General features: G+C 50.6%; 1 protein-coding gene and 1 long non-coding RNA gene across 5 annotated transcripts in view; one reads left to right on the top strand and one right to left on the bottom strand.

Annotated features, from left to right (window-relative positions):
* Nucleotides 1-909: 909 nt before the first annotated feature.
* The window catches only part of Slc26a9 (solute carrier family 26 member 9), a 27,641-nt gene continuing 11,627 nt past the window's right edge, over nucleotides 910-16,923 (bottom strand). For 2 of the 4 annotated variants that reach the window (XM_017598789.3, XM_039090695.1), the window contains 16 exons: nucleotides 16,087-16,251; nucleotides 15,303-15,455; nucleotides 14,929-15,011; nucleotides 14,131-14,278; nucleotides 12,742-12,855; nucleotides 12,507-12,584; nucleotides 11,833-11,928; nucleotides 9,746-9,852; nucleotides 8,999-9,068; nucleotides 8,817-8,909; nucleotides 8,566-8,679; nucleotides 7,687-7,968; nucleotides 6,783-6,837; nucleotides 5,818-5,960; nucleotides 4,558-4,629; nucleotides 910-3,172 (listed from right to left, as the gene is read on the bottom strand). In XM_017598789.3, the coding sequence (XP_017454278.2) occupies nucleotides 3,125-3,172; nucleotides 4,558-4,629; nucleotides 5,818-5,960; nucleotides 6,783-6,837; nucleotides 7,687-7,968; nucleotides 8,566-8,679; nucleotides 8,817-8,909; nucleotides 8,999-9,068; nucleotides 9,746-9,852; nucleotides 11,833-11,928; nucleotides 12,507-12,584; nucleotides 12,742-12,855; nucleotides 14,131-14,278; nucleotides 14,929-15,011; nucleotides 15,303-15,455; nucleotides 16,087-16,251 (1,821 nt within the window). In that variant the 3' untranslated portion in view covers nucleotides 910-3,124. Of the gene's footprint in view, nucleotides 3,173-4,557; nucleotides 4,630-5,817; nucleotides 5,961-6,782; nucleotides 6,838-7,686; nucleotides 7,969-8,565; nucleotides 8,680-8,816; nucleotides 8,910-8,998; nucleotides 9,069-9,745; nucleotides 9,853-11,832; nucleotides 11,929-12,506; nucleotides 12,585-12,741; nucleotides 12,856-14,130; nucleotides 14,279-14,928; nucleotides 15,012-15,302; nucleotides 15,456-16,086; nucleotides 16,252-16,923 lie in introns of those variants that run through there. The other 2 variants (NM_001107172.1, XM_039090696.1) reach the window with 2 other exon arrangements.
* LOC103691878 (uncharacterized) overlaps nucleotides 9,870-16,923 on the top strand; it is a 19,737-nt gene continuing 12,683 nt past the window's right edge. Inside the window, exon 1 of the long non-coding RNA XR_010057001.1 lies at nucleotides 9,870-11,161. This is a non-coding gene — a long non-coding RNA (uncharacterized LOC103691878). The remainder of the gene's footprint in view (nucleotides 11,162-16,923) is intronic.

Here is a 16,923-nt window from a genome sequence, read left to right as displayed (position 1 = left end):
CAAAGTTCCCAAATCCACATTCCTAAACAAAAACATGATCAGGCCTATCACACCAAAACCTCGCTCCCTGGTACCAACTTCTGTCTTAGTTAGGGTTTTATTGCTATGAAGAGACACCATGACCCAGGCAACTCTTATATTGGGACAACACTTAATTGGGGCTGGCTTACACTTGTTCAGAGGTTCAGCCCATTATCATCATGGTGGGAAGCATGGCAGTATCCAGGCAGGCATGGTGCTGGAGGAGCCGAGAGTTCTACATCCTGTTTTGAAGACAAACAGGAAGAGATTGTCTCCCACATGGCTAGGAGAAGGGTCTCGAAGCCCACACTGACAGTGACATACTTCCTAGTGCCACTCCCTGGGCCAAGCGTATTCAAACCACCACATTTTCTAATAAACCTTTCATAGATGTAGAAGAGTTGATGGGAGGGTCTGCAGAAGATATGAGGAGAGTTTGACTCTCCCCCCCACCCCCTCTGTGTTTTGAGATAGTGTCTCCTGTCAGATTCTTTATATAGCCAAGGATGGCCTAGAACTCTTGATCCTCCTGCTTCTATCTCCCAAGTTCTGGGATTATAGGTGTGCACCACTACCCCAAACTGTTAAACTTCCTTCCTAGTTACAGAAGCACAGAATTGGCTCTCCAAAGTGGCATTCAGAATTGACTCTCCAAAGCGGGGCTGACTAAGTGGGCCCTCAGCTCAATCTTCTCTCTCCAATCTGCCCTTAGCCTGGCTCATCAAAATGTATTCATTGCAAGGAAAAAAAATATCTGCAGTCATGCTGGGAGACTCATGAGGAAACCTCACACCTCAGTCTCCTCTCAGGGTGACACAGAGCAAAAGCCCATTGTCTGGAGGGATCTTCTTGGCACTCCTCAAAACCTCTTCATCACACACACACACATTCACATTTCAAGACCACTTTATTACCAAAACAAACAAAGGAGACTGGCATTTAAATAAATTATACAAATATCTCAAGAGGTAAGGTTTGCAGCCTTCCCAGGGAATCTCTGTTATAGGACAGTGTCTGTAAGGACATGCACAGGTGGTGAAAATCTGGATTTCTCTCTTCCCTCACACCCTCCCTTCCTGCTTCAGACATATCCAGGGCAGAGTCTTGTGTGGTGTTTATGTTCTTCCCCAAGAGTTGCAACTGTAGAGGTTTTCTTCAGCACCCTTTTTGGCACCCCTGCACCCTCTATTTCTAACCATACCTTCACCCTGGGTTCTGTGAGTGTGTATAGACTCGACATGTTGCAGATCCACACCCCCAAGCTCCAAACTGTGAGCCCGAAGTTCCTTTCAGTCCCAGGCCTGGTCTGCAGGTTAATGGGATCTAGATACTTGGTTTAAAGGGGATTTATAATGTCCTGAGGCTCTGTGACCTTCTCTCTGCTTCCTGGACTTTGGAAGAGGTGGAGTAGGGGAGGGTAGATTGTCATTGGCTGGGGTTCTCTTCCTCCTGGAATTTGGCACTTTTGAGTGCAGGGCACAGTGAATCCCAGATAACATTGTCTTTCCTCCTTCCAAGTTTTGGGCTCCCTTGGCAGCCAGACGGCATAATGAATTCACTGAGAAGGAGCAGCTGTGGCCAAGAATGTGTTGGCTCCTTGTCAGAGCCCTGTGCTTTAACTCTATGAAGACCAGCTCACCAGCTTACCTAACACACAGACACATAACGAAGATCAGGCTGGAGTTAATAATTGGGTTATTTTCCCCGGGTTGGGCCAGCCCAACCCATTGGCACAGGGGTCATTGCATTGAAGAAACTTGGAGAACAAAGAGGAGAGGCCAGATTTTCTGTGTACTTTCATGGTAGCTTTTTATAAGGTTGTGTGTATGTGTATGTATATGTGTTTGTGTGTGTGTGTGTGTGTGTGTGTGTGTGTGTGTGTGTGTGTGGAGAGAGAGAGAGAGAGAGAGAGAGAGAGAAGACCTATTTACTTTTAAGTCAACAGTAGGATATCTCTAAATATCTCTCCGTTTACCTGAGAATTTAACTCCTACTGTCCCTTTTCCTAGAGTAAAAGGGTCAGGAGATTGTTAAGAATTCCATGTAGAGGGATATCCAGTCGGGAATAGTCTTTCACATCTATACCCAGTAGGGCTTTGAAGTTGGTACCTCAGGAGTTCACAGCTCTGGGGTACAGGCTGATAAGGGAGGGTTCAAATGACCAGCCCTTTCCAAGTGAAAATGGACATGGCAGATTTCCCAAGCGGAGGCAATATGGGCTCTGAGGTCAGGTGGACGGTCAGGGCCTAGGACCCACCAGTTTGCCTGGAGTTTACATTAGCAACCTATTACTCCTTCCATGTGTCCAGTAAAGAGGGTTTCTTAGAAGATTTTGTGCAGAATAGCTGCTGTTGTATCCAAGGATTCTGCCAATCTGTTCCCCAGAATGGGGCAGCCTCCAGGTGGGGAAGATTCAGAAGGTGAAGTCAGCCCCCTGGTGGGCTGTCCTTGGAGAGGTAGTGCTGGTAATCTTGAGGGTTCTACTCACTGCCCAACCCAGAGTCTGAAGTGTGGACAGCAGTGGAGGCCTGGGCAGTCTTAGGGCAATGAGAGAGAAATGGGCACAAAGACAGAGACTCCTGGATTGTCGGCAGTACCGTGTCTTTGAGGCACAAAGCTAACAGCTAGGAGGGACAAAGTTTCAACATTCTAACCCCACTCATCCCTGTGACCCACGATAGCCTGAAACCTTCTGAGGCCAAATCAATCAGGACACAGACCTGCATCCCAGCTCAGCACAGTGGCTCTCATCATTCTGTTCTTAGCTCACTCTTAAGGCTGGAAGTCAAGGTGTCCATCAGCTGCCATGGGTGGGGCTTGTGCAGATGGGTGTGGCTTGTGTAGATGGGTGGAATGAGCTTATTGCCCGCCCAGGTTTGAGTGGCAAGAGTGAGGAGATGAGACGGCTTCACCAGAGTCTCATCCTTGTCAGGCCTCATTCAGCTTCAGAGGCTGAGATGGCTCTCTCCCAGGGAGAGAGGGAAAGGTGGGAGAGAGAACAGAGAGTTGAGAGAGGCTCTAGTTTCTTGACAGACATACTCTTCTCTCTTGGAAATCCCAGATGGCAGGCGCTCAGGAGAATGTATGGGAATCAAATGGGCGTTCACAGGGCAGTCAGGGTCTCTGTGTGAAACATGGTCCCGAACATCTCCTGCAGAGAACACAGGAAGGATAGGTGAGGGGAGAGAGATAGATCTGCTGGAGTTAGAGGGACCACAACCAAGAGGTGAATACGTACCACAGGCCAGAATGAAGGAAGCACCCCGAGACTGTATTTGCAAGTGAGCAGGCTAGCATCAGACGTGAACTAGTTCTAGGTGATGGGAGAAAGTGCTAGAAGCATCTAATTGTGAATTGTTTCCCTCCTGACCATGCTATGTGGTCTTTGATACTTTCTTCTCCAGTGTCAGCTCTACTTTTGAAGAATTAAGTAGTACCAGTGTCAAGACTAGAGAAGCTGTAGTATTTCTATTCCATCTAGGATTTAATTCTTCTTCTTAATGTGCTGGAGATTCTAAGAGAACTCATAAATGAGCCTGTTAGCTCTCAGGTCTCTCTTACTATCAGCACTCAGAGGACCATGGAACTCAAACCAGGAAAGAGAGGGAAGATACTATTTTAATAGACCTGAAGCCATATTTCTCTAAATGTAGTCACCTGCTTTCTTTAATTTGGGGATACTGGAATGGGGATAAATTTCACAAGCCCCACGAGAGCAGTAAGAGCTCATATTGCATGGCTTCTAGCTTTAAATGCTTATCCAGTTGCAATAATAACTCCCATGTGCCCCTAAGCTTCATCCAAGTCTCCCAGCATATAGTTTCTAAAGAACAGGGGCCTTTGCTCACTGCTGTATCCCCACCCACAACAGTGTCAGGCAAGCAGTAGGTGTTCCAAAAACACCTCATGAATTAATGGACGATGAATGCGCCTCCTGCCAGTCCCGTGGGGGACAGGTTTATCAAAATGACCCTTATTTTACAGATAGTAACAACAGGCTCAGTGGTGTCACGCAGGCATCTACAATCACAGGCTTGGTACACCGCAGAGTTAAGAATAGATAGGGATTCTTAGCCGGGCACGGTGGCAGGAGACTTTACTCTCAGCAGAAGCAGGTGGATCTCTGTGAGTTGGAGGCCAGCATGGTCTACAAATTGAGTTCCAGGACAGCTAGGGCTACACAGAGAAACCCTGTCTCAAAGCAAGCAAGCAAGCAAGCAAGCAAACAAACAAACAAACAACCCTCCCGCTCCAAAAGATAGCAATTCCTTAAGACTTGGTCTAGAGGGTCCCTCATTCTACAGGATACCCTCCCCTCCCCACCCCTGTGTGTGTGTGTGTGTGTGTGTGTGTGTGTGTGTGTGTGTGTGTTGATGCTGAGAAGAGTCAAGATCCATTATTAAAATACAGGTGTCACCTTGCCACCTCCAAGGTTACAGCTTTGAACTGGAGGAGACAGCAGCCAGCAAACACCTTTAGATAGAAGCGGGGTTTCTCTCTTCCCTCTCCTCCCTCACCTTTTGCCCCTCTACTCACCTGTTCTAAGTCCCAATAACTGGAGCCATCTTCTTCTGAGTCATACAAGGAGAACTCAGTGTCCCCTGGAGCCTGAAGGGAAGGAAGTGGGTGTGGGATGAGCTCAGGTCTCTGACCATGAGTAGGTGCATAGCGGGGAAGGATGCAGGCTCCAGAGGACCCCATGTTTCCTCCTCCCCCGTTGTCTGGCCCTCCTCTGCCTGCCCCGTGATACAGCACGGCTGTAGGCGGATGCCCACAGGGCCTGTTCCCACTGCGAGCATTCTAGGCAAGGAGGTGCAGGTTGCTTGACTTTGGGATTCCTTTTCTTTGGAGTTCTGGAAAGGCAGGACAATCAAACCCCTTTTGCTGGTTTTCTTCTTCACTGTACTGTTGTAAGGAGTATGTATACATCGTGTGTGTGATTTATAATAGGTAAATAGAGAATGTATGCAATATAAATTATTTAAACAAATATTAAAACAAGGGCGAGAGAGATGGCTGGGTGGGTAAAGACACTTGCCACCAAACTGAAGAATTTAAGTTTGGTCCCTAGGACCCACATGGTAGAAGGACATGGATAAACTGTCCTCTGGCCTCTGCATGGATGACATGATGAGTTTGTCTACACACACACACACACACACACACACACACACACACACACACATTAAATAGATGCAAACACCAAAACCATTCATTGCATCTAAGCTGTAATCATTGGGTGTTATCAGTGTGATGGCAAATAACGAGGGCTCTTAAGAGTCCCTGTGGACAAGGCTCACAGCCAGAAAGCTCCCTAGTCTTCCAGTACCTGCAGGTGAAGGGGGGCTAGGTCCTCAGCTTTTGGAAATTTTAGATAGAATTATTTGTGTCTTCCTCTTATCCCACTCACTGAGCTGGCAAATTAAATGCTGAGAGGCTGAGACAAAACTCAACTTCTCCATTCATGTTAGCTTGAAATTTCCAAGCCAGGGCACCCACCACCACTACAAAAAGAGTGAAGGCAGTAGCTGGCGAGACAGCATACATAAGTAGCAACCAATAAAATTAAATCTTTAGGTAAGATGCGTAATTATCACTTAATCCTGAACAGAAACAAGCCGAGTGCGGTAGGCAGTGGTTGACAGTGGCGTTGCATAGACAGGGACCCGAGATTCAAAAGGATGAGACGGCAGAACTGATGTTAGAACTTAAACCATCTCCAGGTCTTTCTGACGTCTGTGTGTCCCCGTTTGTGAGAGCTGGAACCTAGGAGTCTTTAGGTGTGGAAGACCTTACCCCTTGGAAGTTGTGGGCTGGGGCTTCTCTAGCATTTGCCTGGGCGAAGAGGACTGCATCGTGGATGCTGGGGAACACGTGATTGCGCTGTACACACCCATCTTCAAAGATGCCTCCCTGGCTGATGTCATTGTACACCTGGGCTGTAAGGAGGCAGGTAACAGGAAAAGGTGGATTGGAGTTGGTGGGAGGGGCTGGCGGGGAAGCTGACAATTGGCCCCTCAGTATCAGCTCTGGACGGCAGAGGGCAGTATGAGCACGAACATGCTGAGCTCTCAATCCAGTGCAGAAGAAAGTGGTTGGATGTGAGGTGTTGCTTGTCAAGGAAAGGTTAACACTGTCCATGTGGACATGGCTGCCAATTCCAGCCCTCAAGGCTTAGACTTCCTTTTTCCTCCAACATGTGGCCGAGTCCTTGCTCTTATCACATTCTGGAGATGGTTTTTGGGGAGTGGTCATGGGGGTAACAGTTAGGGCTCATTATGTGGCCCTTGCAGAGCCCTGGTGGGTGGCGTCCGGATAATGTGTGCATCCTCTTCCTATTTCCCTTGTGTGTGCTTTGTGCACTTGGCACATGTGCAAATGCCATGAGTGTCCTTTGCTCTGAGGCCCATCAGTAAGGCTGCTTAAAGCACCCTTTGGAGACAAGCCTCTGCGAAGATAGGCTGTGTGGCTTTTCTGTGTTTATCTAGATCCATGAACCTTCTGATTTGGAAAGGATCCCAAGTTCAACCAGTCAGCCCCCCCGATTTACATGGCTGGACAGGAACCCCCAGATGGATAAAGTGACTTGGCTGGCTCGACTCAGGATACACACAAATTAGGGTGAGCAGACCATACTTCTATCTACTCTCAATTACATGAACATACCCCACCCAGAGGAATCTTGCTCACTCTCCTGTCCCCACTGTATCCCTTTCCAGCCGCTGGTCCCCTAAATGCGCACCCGGCCCCCACTTTCTTACCGTGGATGTTTACCAGGAAGATCTGGACTCCGATCTTCTCATAGGTGGAGCTTAGCTAGAGGAGTTGGGGAAGGGTGGCGAAGGAAATGGGAGAAGAGAAAGGAAAGGAATGTTCTGAGTGGGTCTTAAAAGTGACTCACGAAACACACTTCAGAGGGGAAGCCAAACAGACAAGCAATCCTGAGGGCTCTGGCAGCCACAGGCATGAGTGGCAGAGAGCACCCTGGGTCTCTCTGGAGTGTTGGCCCAGGGCCTCTCTGAAAAGTGGGGCGGAAATGGGGCTTTGTCAGCATGGCAGACACTTAAAGTTACCATGGCCTGATTTAAGGGCCAGCTCTCTGCTTTCAGTGCTCAGAACCAAGGTTCAACGAGGGAAGCTTCCACTGAAGGTCTCCACCTCACTGTCCAGCCTAGAGAAGTCAGCTGAGCTCAGCGCTAGGGAAGGGCCTTCACTGTCCCTGGCTGGCAGTGACGTCAGCTGGTCCATGCTTTGTGTCCCTCTGCTCTCCTGGGTTGCCTCCATCTTGGCCTCTCTGAGGCTTGCTGTAACCTGGCATTGGTTGTATTCTCGGCATCCCCAGGCAGCCTGTTTGGCCTACGTGCTAGCACACTGGTATTACGGTTTCTTCTCTCCTGGCTTCACTGGTGAGCGTGGGCAGCAGAACCAAGGGCCAAACTGGCCTCACTTCAGAGGACCCGAGGTGTGTTCTGGGACTGATAACAAGAACTCAGGATGGTCTTGGTGGGTGGATTGAAGCTCAGAGAGCTCACTCCAATGCATCGGTGCTCTCAACTTGCCCTGAAGAGTGTGTCCACCCTGTTTGCACCGGGACAAGGAGTCCCTAGGGTGTGGAACCTCCCTCAGTTAGTCCACACACCCTCCTCCCACCCTATGGGGGCTCACCTTGGCTAGAGCTTTGATGCCCATCAGGTCCACAAAGCTGACTCCACTCATGTCAAGGATGAGAGTGTGGAAGGTAACGAAGGGTGGCACGCTGGCCAGAGCATCACTAGCCTCCCTGGGGGACTGAGTGGAGGTGGGCAGCTCGGATGCAGCAGTTGCGGAGGAGTCTGGACTGAAGGTGATGTAGGATATGTGAGCGTCGGCCACAGGAGCTTGGTTGTTGTTGGGGTCTGTGGAGGCAGCGCTTTCAAAGTCCTGTTGGAGTTCCTGTAGAGAGACCGTCTGCGGGTGGAAGGGGGGGGGCAGTCAGGACTGTGGCACTGAACCCCAAGCAGAGGGAGGGCAACATCTTAACTTGATGGTGAATACAGGCTTCTCCTAAAGTTCCTTCCTTTGGGAGGCCTGCAGGCTTGTCTCTCCCAACCCAAGTGAGAAGAGCCTTCTAGAGGAGACTGAAGCCTTGGCTAGGAAATTCACCTCTGGAGATGGGGCGCAATGGTTACCTGGGAGCTGGCAGCCTTCCCCTTGGAAAGTGACCATCGGTGCTCCCATAAATGCTCCTAGTAAGTGCTCCCAGTAAGTGCTCCCAGTAGGTGCTCCCAGAAGGTGCTCCCATAAATGCTCCTATTAAGTGCTCCCAGCAAGTGCTCCCAGCAGGTGCTCCCAGTAAGCGCTCCCAGTAGGTGCTCCCATAAGTGCTCCCAGTAAGTGCTCCCATGCTCCCAGTAGGTGCTCCCATAAATGCTCCCAGTAAGTGCTCCCATAAGTGCTCCCAGTAAGTGCTCCCAGAGACTTCCTGCCTCCCTCTCAAGGTGCTGCAGGCTGGGAGCCAGGGTCAGGATAAGAATGGGCGTGAAGCTGGTCCAGGCCTCAGTTCACCTTGGTTTTCATGAAGAGGGACTTTCTCTGCTGTGTGGGCACTGCCATCCTCTTCTCCTGCTTCCGGAGATATTTCTGCTTGGCGAGTAATACTTTCTGGGGGTCCATACCTGTCTGTGGGGAGAGGGCCAACAGCAATCTTGACCTGTACCTTTGTGGGATGGCCTGCCCTTGGCTCCTAGCCCCTTCCTGCTTCCATCTTCCGGTCACTCTCTCTTCAGCCCATCTGGTCATCAAGGATGGAGCCTTACCTTGGCAATGACTTTTTGCCTGAAGATCTCTGAGTTGGCAAAGTAGAGAGGGGAGCAGTAAGTGACAATCTTAACTCCCTCAATTTCCTGGACCTGTGACAGGGAGACTGAGCTCAGGTCACAGATAGGTCTCGGGGAGGGGGACAGAGGAAGGAGGGAGGGTCTAAACTTGGATTACGTACCCTGTTGTAGGTCTTGGGGTTCACATAGATGTCTGTGTCCATGACCTGGGCCAGCGTGGAGCCATTTCGACTACAGGAAGAAGAGGAGGGAGGCGGGTAAGGATCAAAGATGGACGAGGACGGGAAAAGCAGCCGGGATTCCTGATCTTATGTCGGCTTGTTATTCTGTCTGCCTTGGGGACCTGTGCCTAGTGGTCTGTGGCTAGTCTATCACTAGGTGTATCTTGAAGTGGCCCCCAGACTGGGACTCAGGGGGCCCACTGAAAGAAGAGTATGTAGGTGAGAAGCCAGTAAATCCTTGGTTCTGAGTTACAAGAAGAAAGACAAGGTTTCTCCCACACCACCCTAACCTCCTCTGTGGTGGCCTCGCCTGTGCCGATGGCTTCTTTGGAGGAAAAGCACAGAGCCCATCTCTGACCTAGTGTTCCCCAGGGTGGGCTCCCATTTGGGCTGAGGATCTCACAGTGTTTCTGGAGGGGTAGTGGCTCTCACTCGTTCTTCCTTGTCTACTCCTCCTCACCCCCAGTCCTCTGAAACCATGCTGGTTAGCTCTGAGGTTTCAGGGTACAGAAATTAGGTAGCTTAGTCTATGCCTACTGGCCTGGCTGGGCTATGTGCTTCTGAGGTCTGGCAGCATGTCCCTGTGCTGGGCCCAGAGGGCAGAAAGTACAGTGTGCTATGCTGAGTCCTCGCAGTCTGTTCCAGCAACCCCATACTGTGCCTGGGAGGGACGAGGCTGTCACTTACAATTGGGTCTGGAAGATCACAACCAGGATGGAGAAGGCCACACCCACTGCAACGCCATAGGGCAGGCTCAGGAAGAAGGAGGAGAGGAAGCTCACCACCCAGACGCACTGTGAGGAGAGAGAAGTCAAAGGCAGCCTGGGGAGAAACACTGCCTCTTTCAGGAAGTCTTCTGGGATTAGCCAAGGTCCTAGTCAGCCTGCCCAACTCAGATCTCTTCCGTTCTTGCTTCACCTTTGCAATGAGTCACGTCCCGGTGCTTTGGTTTGTTTGCCTGTTTCTCTTACAAGTGCAGCTCATGACCTCCCCCCTCCTCCCCGGAGCCAGGGATTGGATACAGGGCCTCATGCACTAGACAAGTACCCTACCGTTGAGCTCCACCCCTCCCCTACCCCCACTCCTTGGTCTAGTTTTAAAAATAGAAATCTAGCCTTCTATTTCTGTAGAATACAGAAGTGTGGGCATGAGTGGAGTAGGAAGAGTGTGCCCCTGCTTCGGGCACACCCAGGTTCAAAGCTGGGCTCTGAACTGTGTAGCCAGGTCCACACAAGGGAAAATGAACCCCACTCTGCAGGAGAACGGGGGTGTCAGAGAGTCATTGGTCCTAGCCTTGCAGTGTGTTATGGATGCGAGCTCTCTTCCTGTCTAACAGTGAGGTGTCCATGCTTTGGTAAGAACTCAGCTCCTGAACAGAAAGCCGGTCTCCCGGTTGGATGCATTCTCCCCTAAGGGCCTTGGGGGGAGGTCTGAATGGCTCTAAAGCTGAGGTTCTCACCCTTCCAAATCTGCAACTCTTTAATATATGTTGTGGTGACCCCCCAGCCATAAAACTATTGTTTTGCTACTTTAAAGCTGTAATCTGTTTACCGATATCATCTGATGTATAATGCATGGTGATGATACATATGGTAATATCATAATGTAAATATCTGACATGTGGGATATCTAATATGTGACCCCTGTGAAAGGATTATTCAATTCCCAACAGGGGTCAGGACCCACAGGTTGAGAACTGCTGTTAAAGGAGTCAGTCTCTGTTGGGAGTTTCTGTAGAAGCTCAGTGAAGATCAAGTCACATGACATCGTGTGGTTACAAGGGACTATGGCCAAAACCAAGAGATGGGTGCCATGTGGTAAAAGCAGATCGTTGGGCTGGGAATTAGAACATTTAGTTTCTTCCTGTCTCCCCTACTCACTGGGAATCCCCCAAAGGGACCACATATTTCCTGACTTTAAAGACTTCCTTCCCTATATGGTGCAGGCAAGCCTCTGCCTTCTAGAAGCAGGACAGCCCAGAAGTCTGGAGCCCAGCATCAGGTTTCCGGCTAGACTCTGACACCTGTTCCTTCCACCGCCTCTGACCGTGGTGTTCACTGAACCATTCTGAGCCTTCATTTTTGTCATCGTCAACCGGGCTTAGTGAGTCTCGTGTCTGGGCTGTGGTGGGTGGGCTTAAGTGGACATGAGACAGCACTGTCAATACGGGAGCGTTTATCGGTACTGCCTGTGAAGGCACAGCTGCAGTGTGAAGTCACACTTGCAGGATGTTTACGTAGCATGGTGCTTTCCCATTGTGATTCACTTAACCCTCGGAGCCAGTGTGCAACTCAGAGCACAAGTTCATCCCACATACAGATGGGGAAGTAGAACCCTCAAGAAGCCTAGAAACTGCCTCAGGATCCTGGTCTTCTGCTTAATGTTCTAATTAATGTTCTAAGCTTTTCTTTCTCCTTCACAGAAGAAAAATCTTCTGTAATTGGGGGGGGGGCACCATAAATTAGAAAAGTAATAGATACTAAGTTTCGTTGATTATGTGTGTGACCCACACCACACGCAGTTCGCTAGTATGAGCCCTTCTTCTGCATAAGCCATCCCAAAGTTGAGAGGGCACGAGTCTACTTCGGAAGTACAGAGGCTGAGGTTCAGGGAGGTGAAGGAATTTGCTATCGGCTACTGGGCCAGGGAGTGGTTGAACCAAGAGTGTCTCTCTCCTCAGTTTCTCAAGCCCTGGGGACTAGGGAGCAGCAGACAAAAGGGCTCTGTGTCAGGCCAGAGCAGGTTACAGGAAGGCAGGGGCACCACACACTTACGCAGTCCAGCTTACTCTTCCTCCAGAGGTAGTAGGGGTCAGTGAGTTGCTTCAGGGAGTTCTTGAGGTTGACAGCGATCAGGGCACCTAGTACAGCCTGGAGAAGTAGAACATTGCTTGGTGTCATTTGAGGTATCCCCTTCATCCTGGCCTTCCTACACATGTCTGACCCTGGAGTCAGGCAGGACAAGGCCTTTTCCTCCAAACTCCTCCTCAGTCTCAGGAATGAGAATGTAGCCTCTTGAGCCATATACTTCATTCTGGGCCCAGTTTTACATTTCCCCTCTTCCTGTACCCCTGAATGGCTCATACCTTAACATCATTGTGAGAGGCTCTGAGGGGATCCTGAAGTACCAGATAACCTTGCCCTCTATTCTCCAGCCTGGGGATAAAACTCCCAGAAAGCCGGAGGTTGACATTAGTCAGATACAGTAAAATCAATCCTACACAGCAGCTGTCTCACTGACAAGTCAGCCAGCCAGCCTCAGTCTCCCTCACCTGTACAATGGGGGAATAAGGTTTGTATCATTTACCTTGTAGGGTAACAGACACCAAATGTGACAGTGATGGCCAACCAAGTGTTACTCCCACTCATAGAAATTATTTTGCTGCAGGCTGTCACTGCCCCCCCCCCTCCCCCATCCCCTTACCTCCTGCTCTCAGTTGGGCTCTTACCTTGGGGAGAGGGTACAGATAGGATCCCAGGACCAACATGGTGATCATCACCACCAGAGACACACACAAGCTTGCCACCTAGTCAGGGAGAAAGAGCTGAGAGTGAGTGGGTTTGGGGGTCTTGTGACTTGGCTGTTTCCCAGCTGGATTGGAAGCTAACTGGTTAAGGATGGCATACCCGGCACCTGGACCTCTCAGGAAAACTCCTACCCCAGGCCTCTGAGACAAGGCTCACCTGGGACTTCCCTCCAGCCCCATCCACAGCCAGTGTGACAGAGAGAGCGCAGCAAATGACATGGATCTTGAAAAAGGAGCCGAAGAAGTTGCTACAGCCCAGGGCAATCATCTCCTGTGTGAGAAGGGCCTGTGGTTAGGAAGTGACCATGATGCTGTAGAACCACACGCTAGCCCTCAGAAAGGTTAGAGAGCCCCAGGGCTGGGGAGATGGTTCAGCAGGTAAAATGCTTGCTGCATGGGCATGAGGACCTGGGGTTCAAACCCCCAGCTCCCATTTTAAAAATTAAAATGTGTAACCCCAGTGCTGAGGGAGGCAGAGACGGGAGGATTCCCAGAGCTTACGGGCTAGGTAATGTAGCCAGTCAGTGAGCTCTAGTTTCAATGAGAGACTCTGTCTGCCCAGCTCAAAGGTTGGGAAATGATATGGGAAGATTGAGACGGTAACCTCTGGCCTCCATAGGTAGCACACACATATATGTATATGAATGCGTAACATGTGCATATACATGTGCATGCACATGAACATGTCCGCTTTCCCCCAAGGCTCCCCACACACAAAAGAAAAGAAAGTTAAAAATAAGACGTCAATCTCTTAGGTCTAGTCCCCTAACCCTTACTGCTTCACATCACAACAAGGGGTCCCAAGACATCTTCCTCTGCCCTTTGTGAGAGACTGGGTGTAGGATGTACAGGTGAAGGCAGGTACAAGATAGAACGAGGCCTGTCATTGGACGAGAAGGAAGGATGGGCAGGAGAAAAGTTTGAGGGAAGAGGAGGAGACTGGAGTGGAAGGAGACTGGGAGAAGAGGCTGCCGAGAGCACTTGGAGGCGGATGTTAAGATTCCACTCTGTACCTTTACAGGTTATTATGAATGTGCTTAAGGGATGTGTACAGGACTTTGTGTGTCTAGGTGGGCCATTATATCTTATCAGTTGGATCAGAGGTTGTGTGTTGTGTGTTCTTTCTTGTGGCGAATTAAGTTTAAGAGAATATGTGGTGGCTGGGTGGGTGGTAAGCACCCATGGAATTGAGATGTATGTTTCTGGGAACTGGATGGGTAGAGAGATTGTTGCCAGGCTCAGAGAGAAGCCATCGGCAGTGTGATATGGGATGGAGCAAAGTGGGTGAGAGGCTTTGCTGACTGAGATGAAGATGTCTACCAGATACCTTGGGGCACTGTGGTACCAGACCTAGTGTGTGTGTGTGTGGGGGGGTAAAAGACAGTTTAATTTTTTATAATATTACAACAACAGCTGGGGTGTAACCCAGAGCCTCCTATATGCTAGGCAAGGACCACTGAGCCATACCCCCAGCCTCCTTAGCTGTCATTAATAGGATTCTGTGGGGCCCACACCCCTGAGCCCTGCCGGGGGCAGCTGGAGGTACCTGGTTAGAATCGACGTCATAGCCATGCTTGTTGGCCAGGGTTCGGCCCATAGCCAGATTGATGACATAGCCCACTATTGCCAGGGAGAAGGCTGTGCCCACCATGTCCTTCCACTGCGAAACCATTGGTGCCACTGGAATGGGAAACCTGCCAAGGATCCAAAAGAGGCAGGGCCCAGGGGTGTGAGAAGGAGGGGAGCTGAACTCCCTCCATATGCCAGGGTCTTACATGTATGGCTTGTTCCACACAGGCCCTATCGCTGTTGTTTTTTAAAAGAGGAAGCCAGGGCTTAAGAGCCTTAACTTCTCCAGGTTGATAAGCCGGCAGCTGGGAGGGCTTCATTGTGCGCAGATTCTGAACTCCTTGTACGCACTAGTTTTTAGGCCCATAGGCCTCTAGTGCTGTGAGATTTTGCCTCCTCCCTCCCCTCTTCCTGCTCTGCGGGGCGAGCTTTGCCCTGGTCTTCCTGGGTCCAACATAGGTGCTTAAAGAATTAGTTGATCTTAGTGGCTACCTTTTTGCATGGATAAAGACTGTGCATTAGAGCAAAATGGAAAGCCAGCAATGGGTGAACCAGAGAGAGACTTGTTTGACTGTATTCAATACACGAAACTTATGGGGCTGGGGAGGTCACCTCCCTGAAGACCGACTTTCCATAAAATGCTCAGTATGGCCTGGTCGTGTGGCTTTCCTGAGTCGGGGCCACGTAGTTTCTAGTGAACATTAGAGCTGTCCATCTCCTCCCCGACTCTGGTGGAGATCAGGGTGCGGTTGACTGTCGAGTGATCTGGACTCACCCGTGTCGGATCTCCCCCACAATCTGCATGTGATATTTTTTCGGCATCTTGCAGCTCCCAGAGATAGCTGTTGCAACTACCACCTGTAAACCCCAAAGCGGAGAACGGATACTGACTCTTGGTTGGGGTTAGGTCGGGGATCTTTCTTAAATCTTTTCCCAGATCCCACTGTCTTGCCTCCATAGGGGAGCGTGCGTACAAGACCACCCCAGGGGTCACACAGTGGCCATAGAACACATTCACGTGCGACTTCTGGTCCCGCTGGCTGTCAGCGGAGTGGGTGGAGGGATGGACAAGGGCTCCTTTGCTCACAGCCCCCCCCCCCCCACATCCTGAGCCTCAAAACCCCATCCCCAGGCAGGCAGGATGCTCACCACGATCATCTCTGTAGGGATGGGGAAGTGGATCTTGTGCATGTACCGAGCATTGAGCTCCTTCACCAGGACCAGGAAGACACCGCTGACCAGGGCAAAGACGAGCGAGGCGATGTTGGTGTGGGGGAGGTTTTTGCAAATGTCAATGAAGGTCTAGGGGAGAGAGCATCACAAGCTCTCATCCTTTCTTCCCATACTGCCCTGCCCTTGGGTGCCTGGCCCAGGGGAGAGATGCCGCTAGAGACACACAAAGGCAGAACACAACCCTGGTTGTGAATACCATCCCATCTCCAACTACCCTCTCCCACAGGGTGCACCAGGAGCGAAAGCTAAGATAGCATACTTTCTTATATTTATCTGTGTGTGCGCATACGTGTGTGTGTGTGTGTGTGTGTGTGTGTGTGTGTGTGTGTGTGAAGTGTATGGCATACAGGTGTCTGTGGAAGCCAGAAGAGTGCCAGATCACCTAGAGCTACAGTTACAGGGGGTTATGGTCCACTGATGTGGGAGCTGGGGTCTTGAAGATGATGATGTATTTTCTCTTTCTTATCAAGACTTTAAACTAAAAAAGAAGGGCTTCCCAGGTAAAGGGCATCTCAGGCATTGGAATGGGGGTCTCCTTTTCTGCAGGGATTGACCACAGAGAGCCCCAGTGAGTACAGGAGGCCCCCTCTCCCACATGGAGAACCCATTGGGATCCTCTCTACTCAATGGCCCAGCCAACTATCAGGATGTGAACTCTGCTCCCACCCTGCCCCTCTCTGGAGGGTGTTTCTAGACTCACAAAGACAATGGAGCCGGGGCCCGTGTAGGAGGGGATGGTCAGACCAAAGATGTATTTTAGCACAGAGATGAGAATCTGCAGGCCAGCTGCTGTCATGAAGCCCCGGATAAAGGATTCCGAGAGGTAAATGGCAACGAAGCCAAACTGCATGAAGCCCAAGGCCATCTGGAAGGAAGGAAGCAGATAGTCCACGGTGGGGCGTCTGTCCCAATGCTTGCCTGACACACAGCCCAGCCTGGAGTCTCACGCAGCTCAGAGACAGTAGGGACTTAGGGAAAAGAGGCGTCTGTAACCTTTCCCTGCCACTCACTATGACCTGGGTGCCTGCCACCAGACCTAGGTCCCGTCAGTACATAGTCTCTCTGTCGTTTCACCAAGTTGGCTTCAGTTCCCTCATCTTAAAATAAACGTGGTCCTCCTCCGCTGCCACCTGTTGCCCAACCGAAAACTTAGGAGTCACACCGTCTCTCCTCCCACACGCAGCTTACCACAAGTTGGTGCTCTTGGCAAAATGTTTCTTCCTCCCACTCCCATCTCCTTCTCCATAGCCACCACTCTGTCCCTCCCGCCAGGGCCTCTGCAGAATCCCTGTCTTACTTAGGTCTACCTACCCACCACCATGTTTCTGTAGCTGATAGGAGCCAAGTTACTTCCTAAGGGAAGCTGCTGACTTTATTACTGGGCCCCTGCCTGCCTTTCTAAGTTCCTCTGATCCCCTGCCCTTGACCCACACCAAACTCCTTGCTGTCCCCTTCCTGGTCAGGCTGCAGTGTCTTGGGCCTCCGTGCTCTTGGTTGCTGTCCCCTCTGCCCGGTGCAGCCTTTGTGCCTGTTCATT

This window comes from Rattus norvegicus, chromosome 13 (assembly GCF_036323735.1).
Source record: "Rattus norvegicus strain BN/NHsdMcwi chromosome 13, GRCr8, whole genome shotgun sequence".
Classification (NCBI taxonomy): Eukaryota; Metazoa; Chordata; class Mammalia; order Rodentia; family Muridae; genus Rattus; species Rattus norvegicus.
The sequence above is the reverse complement of the archived record's forward strand: the minus strand, read 5'-3'. Positions and strand labels throughout refer to the sequence as shown.